The sequence below is a fragment of the Canis aureus genome, chromosome 33 (assembly GCF_053574225.1).
Source record: "Canis aureus isolate CA01 chromosome 33, VMU_Caureus_v.1.0, whole genome shotgun sequence".
Lineage (NCBI taxonomy): Eukaryota > Metazoa > Chordata > Mammalia > Carnivora > Canidae > Canis > Canis aureus.
Window position 1 is genome coordinate 8,831,165 of NC_135643.1, and position 14,308 is coordinate 8,845,472.

General features: G+C 35.9%; 1 protein-coding gene across 8 annotated transcripts in view; it reads right to left on the reverse strand.

Moving 5' to 3' along the window:
* The window catches only part of WDFY3 (WD repeat and FYVE domain containing 3), a 235,135-nt gene that overhangs the window by 116,860 nt on the left and 103,967 nt on the right, over nt 1-14,308 (reverse strand). For 7 of the 8 annotated variants that reach the window (XM_077882767.1, XM_077882766.1, XM_077882763.1 and 4 more), the window contains 6 exons: nt 13,095-13,552; nt 11,588-11,671; nt 7,466-7,643; nt 6,237-6,451; nt 3,561-3,673; nt 1,057-1,288 (listed from right to left, as the gene is read on the reverse strand). In XM_077882767.1, coding sequence (XP_077738893.1) covers nt 1,057-1,288; nt 3,561-3,673; nt 6,237-6,451; nt 7,466-7,643; nt 11,588-11,671; nt 13,095-13,552 — 1,280 coding nt within the window. The remainder of the gene's footprint in view (nt 1-1,056; nt 1,289-3,560; nt 3,674-6,236; nt 6,452-7,465; nt 7,644-11,587; nt 11,672-13,094; nt 13,553-14,308) is intronic. The other variant, XM_077882765.1, reaches the window with a different exon arrangement.

Below are 14,308 nucleotides of genomic sequence, written 5' to 3' on the forward strand. Positions count from 1 at the left end.
GTCCCTCCCTTCTTGTAATTATGAAAGAGTGCTGAAAGATATATTTTAAAAATCTCCAGCGGCATCATTTTTATTTTTAAAATTTTTTTTTTAAATTCAGAGTACAGGTTGCATTATGGAAAAATGCACCAATGTATAACCCTGTTCAAGACAATGCAACACTTTCATCACAGAAAAAGGTCCCTGATGCCCCTTTCCAGTGTGTTGTTTTCCTCTGTGCCGATTAGTTCTGACTACTCTGTAATATGTTTTAATCCATCATTTAATAATAACCCATGACAATGTTCTTAAAATACAATTTATAGTTTTAGACTGATGTCTAAGAATCCCACAAAAAACTAGTATAGACCTAGATCTACAGTATTAGCATTTGTGTCTGTTTTGAGGCATAGGATTTTATAAATTCTTCAAGGTTTTCTATAGATTCTTTATTGTTGCTTCTGCTACAATGGCATTTTCTGCCACTTGAAATTATTTACTCATTTGATGTGCTAGTCATTGCATATTTATAATGTATAAGGTACTAAGCTAGGTAATTGGGGGGGGGAAAGGATGATGAGTAAACCCAAACACTCTTTAATCTAATTTTAATTTGCATATTACCTATAATTTATTGTACTAACTCAAAGGTGGCAAGCAGTTTCTGGAAGGGCCAAACCATAAATACTTTATGCTTTGCGGATCAGAGTCTCTGTCTTGACTACTCAACTTTGCCTAGCACAAAAGCAGCCATAGACAATACATACACAATTGAGTGTGGCTGTGTTAAAATACAACTTTAGTTGCCAAAAAATAAAATTTACAAAAAAAAAAAAAAATGTGGACCATGGGTCTTAGATTACAGAGTCCTATAACATATCAACTTAGCTAATAAATAATTTAAAATTAAATCTAAAAACCTTAAAATAATATGTTCGAAGAACTCAATCATTTGAGAATACATAGTATATAGTATATTTTAACTAAGTATATTTAAAACCAAAGATCTATTTGTCAAAGGCAAGTAGGAGGCATAAAATAGTATAATAAGGCTTGGCTACCTTATAAATTCCTTACCCAAACCCTTCAAGGGATGTGTCAAATTCAACAAAAGCTGGAGTAACTGATGATCCATGAAGTCTGATGTCATGTGGGGTTGTCATGGAGACCAGACACTTCACCCTAGTTAGAGGTACAGTACTTCCTTCTGCAGATTTTACCAGGCTCTTGCTTATCCGATAATGGTTATCTTCATGTAAGCTGAAAACATTATCAGAACCCAGACCTTCCATAGATGTGATCAAACTACCTGTAAGTCAAAGGAAATCTCTTGGGGAAAATATCATGGAGATTTCTAAAATAATGACTTTACAAAGTGGACTTATTTTTAAATACTTCAATTTCAATATATAATAATTTTATCTTTAAACACCAAAGCTATCATCCAGTTTTAATGTACTTTATGTTCATTTTTCAACTTAAATAACATGCATTTCCTTTTTTACTTATTACTAAAGTCATAAACACATTGCATAAATGTTGGAAACTACACAGTACAAATAAGAATCACCAGTAACCACTATCCAGGCCACTGTTACAATGTAATTTAATTATAAATTACAGATAATGATGTTTCTAAAAGCCAGATTATATTTTTTTTTCACAAAATTATTTATCTCCGAGAAGAAAGCAAAATAGTCTAGAAGATTACAATTGAAAAAAATAGGTTGTCTTTATCATAAAAATAATCAGATACATAGCAAAATCCTGCTTCTCTCTCATTTTCTCCCTACTTTTAGCTCTTCCCTTACAATTATTAAAATTAAATATGTAATCACAAAAGTATGTGAATTTAAAAATTCCTATATGCACGTAAATGGTAATAATTTCAAGAATAAAAAGACAAATTTTAAACAAACTGGTCTGTTTTTCAGGAATACATTACCAATGTAAAGAATGGAGAAGATATTCCTTCTCAAGATAAACTCCATAAAACTGGTTTCCCTCTTAAACGTACTAATAAGCATTCAGGCAACCATAAAAAAAATCTCAATATTCTCTTACAGAAAGGAACTGTTTCGTTTCTGCTCTTTGCAAAGGAAATCAGAATCCAATTCTAAAGAACTGTGTTAAGTACTAAAACAATAATAAAAATATATATATATATATATTGACAGATATGGAAAACTGCAATAATTTGTTTTCCAGTATACCGTGCTAAAACTCAAAAGATCTTAGTTTCCAAAACACAGTATTCACTAATCACTGATGATAATTCACAGGAGAAAAAATTTAGACTGAAATAACAGTTGTAGGTTGCTCAACTTTCTGGATTCTCCCCTGAAAGAACAAGGGCTTAATAAAATGATCACTACAACCTTTCAGGGAAGCTGTTCTACTTTTCTAAGTTTAATTCTTTCTTGCTTTGCTAGTAATGGTTACTTCAATCCACCTAAACAAATGCCTATCACTACGGTTCACAATTCTACACAACAAATGGTAAAGAACAGAACCCCAACAAAACTACAGAATTGGCACTGGGAGAAGTTCAGCACAATGCAGCTCTCTACTGAGGACATGCTTTTCCGTGGCTTTGATGGACTCTGTTGCCTCTTAGTGGTCCCTGCCAGACTGGGAGGCAGTGCCTGTGCTCTGCCAGTTGCCAGGCATCATGCCAGCAGCCTGATGCAAAAACTTCTCCTTTTCGGGGTTCCTCTCAGCAATCTACCGCACACCTCTCTACAAAAGTGGCCTCCATGACTACTGGCAGATCATCCTCAGTCTTCTCTGGCCCGGTTGTTGCCAGTATACTGGGAGACATCGAGGCCCACAGGTACAACCCATCTAACACCTCACTTCTAGCTCTAGGACCATCTTTCACTCAAGAGCCATAATTTGGTCATGGTCCTTTCTGCCACGTGTTTCACTGCTCCAATTTTTATTGCATTATTTGTGCTCCCTCCCCCCTGCCCTCTCAACCCTCTAGTTCTCTCATTCGTTTTCTCACACTACATTTGCTTTCTGGCCTAGATGCTATTCTCCAGGACAGTGACCTATCCGTTTTCTCACGGCCTAGCAGCAGCTGCTTGGTTTCACTTCTCTCGCTAGCCAGCCTATATTCCTTGGTGTAGCTCTTCAACTACTTTTATCAGTATTTTTAAATTCTGGTCCTCTGTGTCCTCCTGTAGCCGCTGTCCTGCAAACCCATGGCCTGCTAACAATCCAATGAACCACACTCAGTTCACGTTGCAAGGGCTACTTGAGAAAGGCAAAGAAATTATGTAGCCTCCGAGCAAGAGGTATTGCCCTTTCCAAGCCAAGTGTTCCTGTGCACATAGTAATTCTCATCTTCTCTGGATCCTGCTTACATCAGTGACTCCTTTCTCACCCCAGTTGGCCCCCTCTTCAGTCAGCCAACCAAATTTTATGTTTCCTCATTTTTTTTGTTTCCTCACTTAAATAACGACAATCCCTTTTCCTTTCCTCTCCTTCACAGTGCAACTTCTTGATATAATATTCATCCCCTACATGATTTTCATATACACAATAACCAAAAAAGGGAACTTCAAAGGTTAACTTACTTCTCATCTCTGGCTCATAACTCAGTGAACTTGGTTTGTGGACCCTATATTGTTTTAGCAGTTTTTTGTCCCAGGCACCACAATTTAATGGACTTGCCAAACGCAAAAACTCCCTGAAGAGGAGACAAAGCAGTTATTCCTTGATTGAGAGCATTACAGAATTCATAAACAAAACACAAAAAAATGGGGTTTCATGAATTGCAACAGACTACTTAAAAGTAAAAAGCATTCAAAAAGTTACTATAAAATGATATGCAATGTTAATTTTATATTTGAATTACCTAGCACTGAAAAGAGCACAGAATATTGTGGGCTAAAAAATGAAATTCAAGGAGCATGTTCCCTTGAAATGTGATATACAAAAATGTAATAAACTGGAGTTACACAAGTAGGAGTCCTTCATATCCAGTCATTTATGGCATCAGGTAAAAGGAAAAAAATAAAAGAATATTTCTCTGAATTTTCAACTCCCTATAGCAGAAAAAAAAATTTTTTTTTAAGTTAGGTATCCTTTGACAGTTTTTCAGGTAGAGTACAATTTATGAGTTTATAACTTTATCGTATATGGCTTATAAACAACTCAGCTATCTGTACCATCATGAGCCCTTTTGTTCTGAAAATTCATTCACAGTGAAAACTGAGCACACACAAATGGTTGATCTGCATTGCTTAGTGTTTCCTGACTAGGCAGTATAAGTTATTCAATAAAATACTAGTATCAAGTACAAGATAGTCCCTCTGTCTCATTCATTCTCTCTACTTTTAAGGCAGCTGATTAACAAAAATGATCAGGAGAAAATCTCTATGACATTTCCAGTATTTTAGGTTCCTGAATATGTCCATAAGATGATAGACAAAGTGAGGAGGGATGGTCTCATTCATCTTGGTACTGTCAAGGCCTAGTACACACTGATACAATACTGTTTAATGTTTGTCACATGGTTTATTCTTAATACATCATTATTTGGAGCCAGTTAAAAAATATAAATTGCAACCATTTTAAGAAAATTACTAAAAGCTACATTAAAAAGGAGTACTTCAGCAGAAAAAAAATTATCTTACAAAGAGAGCTTCTCATATATGATAGTGATGATATGTAAGTATATTTTTGTAATGGACAAGTTGACCTACACATTAAATCTTATATATATATATATAGGCAGCCCTGGTGGCTCAGCGGTTTAGCGTCGCCTTCGGCCCAGGGTGTGATCCTGGAGACCTGGGATCGAGTCCCGCATCAGGCTCCCTGCATGGAGCCTGCTTCTCCCTCTGCCTGTCTCTGCCTCTCTCTCTCTCTCTGTGTCTCTCATGAATAAATAAATAAAATCTTTTTTAAAAAATCTATACATATATTTATTTTTTTGAGAGGGAAAGAGGGGGTAGTGGAGAGAGAGAGAATCTTAAGTCATCTTAAGTAAGCTCCACACCCAGCATGGAGCGTAATGCAGGGCTTGATCTCACAACCCTGAGATCATGACCAGAGTCAAAACCAGGAGTTGGATACTTAAGTGACTGAGCCACCCAGATGTCCGTTCCTTAAGGAAAATACTTTTTTAAATAGTTTCACCCCAGGAGCACTTGGATTGGCTCAATTGGTTAAGTGGCCGACTCATGGTTTCAGCTCAGGTCATGATTTCAGGGTTCTGGGATTGAGCCCTACGCCAGGCTCTGCGCTCACAGGGGTTTGCTGGAGATTCTCTCTCTCTCCCAATCTCTCTAAAATAAACAAACAAATCTTTTTTTTTTTTTTAAGGGTTTATTCCTAAAATAGAGGACTGCTTCTCTTGCATTACTAAGATTTAAATATACATATAATAAGAAATATTATATATAGTTCATGAATGGTTAAACTGTGCAAGGTATATTCATTCATACCATAGAATACTACTAAGCAATAAAAAACTACTACTGAAAGATAACAATTTGGATGCATCTTCAAGGCATTATGGTAAGTGAAAAAGTTGATTTCTAAAGGTCACATACTACATGACTTCATTTATATAACATTCTCAAAGTAACAAAATTACAGAGATAGAAAAGAGATTAGTGGTTTCCAGAGGTTAGGAATGGTGTGGGCTGGGGGAGCGAATGTGACAATAAAGGAATAGCATCATTAGGGAGATCTGCCGTGGGCAAATAAATCTACACATGTGGTAAATAACAGAGAACTACAGAACACAAGGATATATTGTAGCAATGTCAGTTTCTTACTTTTCATGGTGTACTATAGTTACATAAGATGTAACCACTGGAGGAAAGTGGTGGAGGGGACCAGAACATCTCTGGTCTACCTTTATAACTTTCTCTAAATCTCTAAGTATTTTAAAATAAAAACATTTAAAAGCATTTCTTAAGAGTTCTTACATATAAAAAGTTCTTAAATATAAAGTAGACGCAAGTCATATAAACATAATAACATGACTTTATTTTTAAAGGAGAGTTTGCTGGATTCCAGTAGAAGGAATAACCAATGGGCAGAAACATACTCTGTTTTCTAATAACTAGACTTACCTAAGACTGACATGCCAAGCATTTTGCCCATTTTGGTTATTTTGGTTTTGTCCACATATACTTGAATATATGTCTATTAAGGCAGGCACTCCTGAATATAAAGACTCCAGGAATTGTCATTACTAATTGTGGCTTATTCGACTGTGAAAAAGAGAACATACTGACCTCAGCACCATGGGCTCCAGAGCCTGAGAGGCTAATCGCTCAAACATCCGCTGGAGAGGTGGGTGCAACGAGTGGTCCTCGTCAGCCAGTGCAGCACTGCACCGCTGCAGCAGCCGTGCATGAAGACCAGCTTCACACATGACCTGCTGGTTTCTTTCTGTATGCACCAGGGATTGTAAGATATTTGCCACAGCAAGTTGAAGATCCAGAGCATGCTAAAGTTAAAGAAATCCATGCCACCAGGGCATTCTTAGTAAAAAAGGTGACAGTCCTCTCCACATGAAGCACACCTTTTTTAATATGAAGTCTCTACATGTTTCAGATTACCTTCAGATGAATTAAGAAGCTCACTCAGAGTGATACAGCAACTTCAGAACTCAGTGAGGCAAACATTTCCTATCCTCATTTTGCTGGAAGCATACCAGCATACCTACCCTCCATGCTGGAGGTAGACTCCACTGTCTTTGAAGTCTTTTGTATTAAATGACTATATAATAGTATTTTAATTTTTATAGAAATAGTGAACACCAAGTCTTTTACATGCTAGATAAATAGCCAGTTTAAAGGAAACCCTATCATTTATATTTGTAATACTTTAGGTCTTAGAGGCCATATACCATTTTAACAAATTTGTCACTAAAGCTCCAATTCACCCAAACTCTTGACTACTGTAAGTCAAAACAGATAAATAGGCTCAAAGTGGTATCTGCAGTCATTTTTCTTTCTGCACTATTTATTAATAATTTCCACCACTAAGCAGGATTTATAAAAGAGGAAGAGAATTATTTTAGCACCTGTTGTGGTTGGATTTGTGATAAACGAATTGTATTCTAAAACATACATATCTAGCTTAAGAAAGCTAAGATTCGGGGCACCTGGGTGGCTCAGTTGGTTAAGCATCTGCTTTTGGCTCAGGTCATGATCCCAGGGTCCTGGGATCAAGTCCTGCATCAGGCTCCCTGCTCTGTGGGGAGCCTGCTTCTCCTTCCTTTGCCATTTCCCCTGCTTATGCTCTCTGGCTCTATCTGTCAAATAAATAAATAAAATCTTAAAAAAAAAAAGTTAAGAATTAAATTTTAAAATCCTATTTTTTCCTTTCCTACATTAGTATATGATATAGAATGGTTCCCCAACCGTCTGTCATTTTTGGCCACTGCCTTGCTTATACAGTCACATTCACGTCCTTTCACTTATTAAAGGTGGAAAGGAGCTAACATATCCAAGCTTACTTCTGGCTGTGTCACTGACCCAACAGAGGCCAGGAGGTCCAGCATGGCAAGCATGGCTCCAGGATGGATGATGACGGCATCAGAACTCTGGAGAGATGTAGTTGCCACATGTAGTTTCAGGTCAACAATGTTTTTAGGAGGGTAAACAGGGGGAGTTGAAACAGAATGATACGCATGCCTGTAAAAAAGAAAGAAGGGTAATTTAACATCAAAGTCCAATCAAATTCTCTGTTCAACTTCCTCATCTCTTATATAACCTTTATCCACAGACAAGCAAAAACTTCTGTAATTCATGGTTGGGCTACAAAACACTTTAAGGTTGGGACGTAATACAGTCATATTACCAATTCTTAATGAGTCATGTATAAACAATTTAAGTATGAATTCTTCTAGGCTATGACATGTCTTTACCATTTGTTATCTGAATTGTTTCATTAAAGAAGGGCACAGGATGACTAAAGTTAACATTCTCTCTGGTATATTTGAAAGTTGCTAAGAGAGTAGATCCTAAAAGTTTTCATCACAAGGAAAACATTTTTTTTCTTGTATCTGTATGAGATTATGGATTTTTTTTTTGAGAGAGAGAGAACATACATGCACAAGCAACAAGGGGGGAGGGGCAAAAAGGGAGAGAATCTCAAACAGACTGTGCTAAGCATGTACATAGGCTTGATCCCATGGCCCTGAGATCATGACCTGAGCCAAAATCAAGTCGGACAATTAACCAACACAGATGCCTCGAGATGGTGATATTAACTAAACTAAACTTATTGTGGTAATCATTTTACAAACTATGTAAGGCAAGTCATTATGCTGTATAACTTAACTTATACAAGACTATATGTCAATTATGTTTCAATAAAACTAGAAGAAAAGAAATGACACCTGTATCAAAAGATACAACAAACACGTAAAATCACAATGATGATTAACAAAACTTTAGGTAAGGCAAAAGTTCTGATAAAATGTGATGAGGGTATAAATTAAATCAAATCCCCCCTTGATACGATTTTCTATGTTCTCTTTTTCGTTCTTTTTTTTGAGGGTGGGGGATGGAGGGGCAGAGGGAGAAAGAGAAACTCTAGCATGGGCCAGAGAGGGAGCTTGATCCCACAACCCTGAGATCATGACCTGAGCTGAAATCAAGAGCTGGGTGCTTAACTGACTGAGACACCCAGGCACTCCTTGATAAGATTTTCTTTTGAAATTTCCTATGTGTTTGTAACCTTTCCTCAAACCATGGGTAACATAATCAAGGACTAACAAGATCTAAGTGGCCCACTCTATACCTGGGTCAACCAGTAAGGGTTGGCTAAGAATCTTGGCTACCTGACAAGAAATAATGTTAAACATCAAGGAAGTTCTCCTTTAGCTTATTTGGAACTACAGTCCCATTCTTTTGTTTTACCCACTTACCACTGAAAATACTCCTCAGGATTTTTAAAAACTTAGAGGGCGTATTTTACATAATAAGCTTCTATGAGGTAGAAAGCCTAGCTATATCCTGAACATACCATATTTCTTCTCATCAATGATCTCCACTTTCCATTTCATACTATTCTTCTACAATTCATGAGTTTTGCACATTTTGTATCCTGGCACTAGAAAACAGATGCTTGTGGCTTCAGCCTATGGGAGCTCTTTGTTCCAATGAATTGGTTTCAGCATAATTTGTCTAATGCTGAGCTCTGTCACTGAGAGCAGTGCAGTTTCAGCTCTCTGGCACAAGAGCAGCTTGGGAAACAGATGCTTTAAGTCAGTGATTTTGTAGCAAAGATTTGGCACTGTCTTTTTTTTTTTTTTTTAAAGTACCATTCTCTTTTTAACAGAGATTCTAGGAAAGTATTCAGCTTCACTTAAAAAAAAAAAGCATGTGGGCTCTCCTAGTTTATTTAAAGTCAGTATGTCCTCCACCTACACACTTTTTCAAATCTGGGTTTTTTTATGGTTTTTTTGTTTGTTTGTTTTGCTGTTTTTGTTCAGAAATATTTAATTTCTAAACTTACTAGGATAGATTTCTAAATACTTATTACCAATAGGTATCCTCTTCCTATGTTGCTTCTTTTATTCTATGAAATATTTTGGCCCATCCAGAAAATATAATTATAATGTAATAGAAATTCTCAACCATTAAGAAATTTCATAAAAACTGTTTTTCAGGGATCCCTGGGTGGCGCAGCGGTTTGGCGCCTGCCTTTGGCCCAGGGCGCGATCCTGGAGACCCGGGATCGAATCCCACATCGGGCTCCCGGTGCATGGAGCCTGCTTCTACCTCTGCCTGTGTCTCTGCCTCTCTCTCTCTCTCTGTGACTATCATAAATAAATAAAAAATTAAAAAAAAAAAACCTGTTTTTCATTACACATAAAAAAATAACTCAGTTTGGAGAAAAAAACCAATTCTACTTGCATATTTTAGTCACAGGCCTTCCAAAATTATTTCCAAATTCCAGATTTAATGAATACTGAATTATGGATATACCCAGGAAGGAACCTTTATGTCTCCAGAAATATAAGGTTTCCAGGTTTTCTTCCCTAATTCTTAAAATAGAGAAAAATCTCCCGATTTTACATGTCAGACAAGTGTCACAAACTCAAAGTTTCCTTGTGTCTGAATACTCCACAAGCCATAAAAACTAATACAATGTTGGTTTCTCCTTTTGCTAAAAACACATGTTTTGCCACAAGAAAAAGATGCTGGCGTAATTTGTTGAGATGTTCTAGAGATATTCTAATTCCAAAAGTTACCATATTTGCATTTGAAAATAAAAGCATTGTTTTATTAGCTTATGATTCTTGTCACTAAGCAAAACATATGTAATCTGACCAGAATGGCAACTGGAAAATGTCAACATTGACCTTATTATTATGAACAGTATTGGGACCCTCCTTGGGGTAAAACCAACCTGAAAGCCTAGTTAGAATTCTCACAGAAAGGATTCATTCAACCAGGACTATTGATTCAGTGACAGTTTCCCCTTAAGTCAGAGATATGGCATCCTTACATGTAGCTGTGTTGCAAAATGTTTTTGATCTAAGCCCTTAAATAACTCTCTATAATATGGAATAAAACTTCCCTTTGTCAAATTATCATTTAAATAAATTTGTTTAAGACTCTTCTGAACTATTGCATGATATCCTATCAGAAAATGAGGTGTAAGTCCCAGTCTAAAATAAAAGGAAAAGGAAAATATAAAGTCCACATATCTAAGAAATAGTAATACTGGAATATATTGAAATATAGGATCTACAAATAGTTTTAATACAACAACTCCACTAATATTCAAATTTCAAAATCTGAACAGACATAAAATTAATCAACACCACAGCTGAACCTCAGGATTCATTTTTAGAAAACTGCAAGAGAAGAATATATTAACATAAGACTGAAGGACTTATACTTGGTTATGAGAAAAAGGAGAAGGAACGGTATTGGTCCCAACTGTACAGACTACGATCATTTTAAATACCGGTTGCAAACAGAATCTTAAATGGATCTGAGTTGTACTCGTGTCGATCAACTGCTGGTTTTTTATATTTATAAGCTTTATATACAAGGTAGACTAGATCAGCTTAGAAAGAGATGTGTACACAGAACCAATGAAACCAAGAGCAAGGGTAGGTTTTTTTATTCATTTTTTTCAAAGGTTGGCGGTGACAAGTCTCCACAACAACATCACATTTCAACTGGTTAAACCTGATTGAGAAAACACACAGTTCCTTGCCAGTCTGTGATGTTCATTTTGGAGTAAAAGCAAAACTGGAGAATGATTCCTGGCACATTTAAAGTAAAAAGAAAAAGTACACTACTTAAAAGAGGCACTAAGTCCTCATTTCTAAATTAATTTTAATAAGACATAAGCCTGCTCTAAAAGTAAAATGTCTCTTTTACTCTAAATAATAGAATCAGATGACAATATTCTAAATGTCCCTCATATCCTCATAACATTAACACATTTTATTCTCATAAATATACTTAAAGTTGGTAATTCTAAAACCTAAAAAAAAAAAAATCAAATAGCCAAAAAATTTTTATACAAAGCACAATCACATTAACATATAATTAAGCACAGACCCCCAAAACCCCACACAAATACAGATTGACTTCTGTTATAAGATCAGTACCTTTTCCTGGACAAAGCTGGTGTACCCCAGGGAGAGGGGAGAGAAGACTCACTTGTCAGGCAAGGAGGGATCTGTTCTGCACGACTACAGACACAAAACAGACAGGGCGGTTTTGAGAGGTTAGAAGAGAACACCAGGTTGGCGGCTGGTTAGTTTCACAAGAAATACCAGTAAAAGTGTACTAAGGAACATCTTCCATACTCAGCAGGAACAAGAAACAAGACCACAACACATGCACTGAGGGGAACAGAAAAGCATGCTCAAGGCAGATGCTTATTTATTAATGTTAACACTTAGTATGTTTGTTAAACAGAGGGCCATAAGCCCTGTTTTCGACAAAGAAAACTAAAAATGAGGTCTACTAATTAGGATAAGTAGAAAAGGGAAAAGAAGTTGAATCTAAATATAAAAATTTCAAACAGCTGATTCCTTGAATATTACACCATACTATGTTTCTTCTAACAGTATATGTGCATTTTTATTTTCAAGATGTTAAAAATGGGAAAACAATTTTTCTTACATCACTGTATTCTCTTATCTAAATGGTAAGGTCTAAGAAATATCATCAAGAAACAAGAAACATCTCGGTAGGTATTTCAAAGTAGATTATCTAACTTTAGGTAAAGGATATAAAAGTTATTAGAAGCTCTAGCCAAGTAGAGTTACTTGTGTTACATATGGGGGTAATATAGAAACAATTCAGTTATTTTATGAAATAAAACTACAGCAATTATTTAAAGTGATAATGCTTGGGACAGATTATTACCATGCACACTCTTACATTATGTTCAAAGTTGAGAAAACACCTGAAGAACTGAAAATAAATGATTTAGGTAAAGTGGTACTCCTATGATCTGCCTTCCAAGTCTGGAATTCCCTCATCATAGATTTTATCACAGTATATTGTAATTGTTTCTGTGTCTGTATTTAAGCTAACGGATGGCCATGTCTAAAGTAGTCTTGTGCTTGAACCTCAAGACTAGCACAATAACATGGCACACAGCAGGTGTTCATTAAGTATTTGTTTAATGAAGGCATGAATAAACAAGCCTGACAGACTCTTGAACTACCAATGTCTCTTATGGATCTATACTCTTTTACAAGGATTATGAAATGTTGAGAATAATTATGAATGCTGAAAATATATCATCTGTCTGGAAATACATATAATCATAACCATGCTCTCCTACTGATAATATATATCAATAAGTCTATTCCTAATGTTGAGAATAGACGAAAAAGGGAACAATAGTAAATACCACCATGAAAGTAAACTTTATAGAAACTTTCATTAAGTGTATCGAGAGCTAACTGACCCTAGATTTACAAATAATACACAAATATTCATGTTGAAAACCTTAACATCAGAGCAACAGTAATATTCACAAATAAGTAACAGGTAAGTAAATAAAAGGATTCATTTTCATTCTCTTTCAGGTTAACTTATAATTCAAGCTTTAATGCTGAAGTCATACAGAATACCCTTTAATTCAGAGCAAAGCCATACCTGTCAAAAGAATCTGTGGCTACTTTGTAGAGATAAATAAAGAGTTTACTGCAGTGCCGTAAAGTGGGTGACACTGTGTCCATCGAGATTACATCTTCCTCCAAAAGTCTTTGAAATGGCTGTGTGTTTGAGGGGAAGACATTCATGGGGCTTATTTTTCTTAGGTCTGAGAAGCAGCCAAGAAATCGAACGGCATCTGCCAACTTCTCATACTGAATCTCTGTTTTGAAGAAATGAGAGTTGGCTGGCTCATAGCGCATTGCTGCAGTCAATGTGCAGAACACAGTGTGGAGTAGTTCAAACACATGATTCTGGTTCACTTTCTCCCAGCCATTCTTGGGTGGTGAGCTCAAAGACCTTTCCATAGCAACAAGCAAGGACGTAATGTACACAAATCCTCCAACTTTCCTGAAAACTGTTCTTGAACGATGGCTTTCTCGAAGGACTGACAGGAGGGCCTACAGGGGATGAGAAAACAAAGGGTTTCCCTTATAATTCAAATTAAAACAATGTACATGAATGTTAAGGGAGAATATCATTTCTATGAGTATCTGAAAGGAATGTTTCTGTAATTTCCCCATTAAGCAGCCCTATGAAGCATATCAGATATTTTAGTAATTAAAAAATGACACATTACACAAAAATAGTCATATAGATCAATGGAACAGAACAGACAGCCCAGAAATAAATCCATGCTTATATGGTCAATTAATCTATGACAAAGGAGACAAGAATATACAATGGGGAAAATGGACAATGTCCACAAATGCTGCTGGGAAAAATGGACAGCTAACACTGGAAAGATTTAACTGGACTGGTTTCTTACATCATACACAAAAATAAACTCAAAATAGATTAAAGACCTAATTTTGAGACATGAAACCATAAAACTCCTGAAAAAAACAAAAAACAAAACACAGTAATTTCTTTGACATGAGCTATATAAATATTTTTCTAGATATGTCTCTTGAGGCAAGGGAAACAAAAGTAAAATTAAACCATGGGAACTATACCAAAGTAAAAACTTTTGCACAGCAAAAAGACAGCCTACTGAATGGGAGGAGATATTTGAAAATGACTTATCAGATAAGAGGTTAACATCCAAAATACATAAAGAAGTTACATATTCAATACCCCCCCCAAAAAAATACAAAAATACAATTTAAAAATGGGCAGGAGACATAAGCAGTTTTCCAAAGAAGATATACAGATGG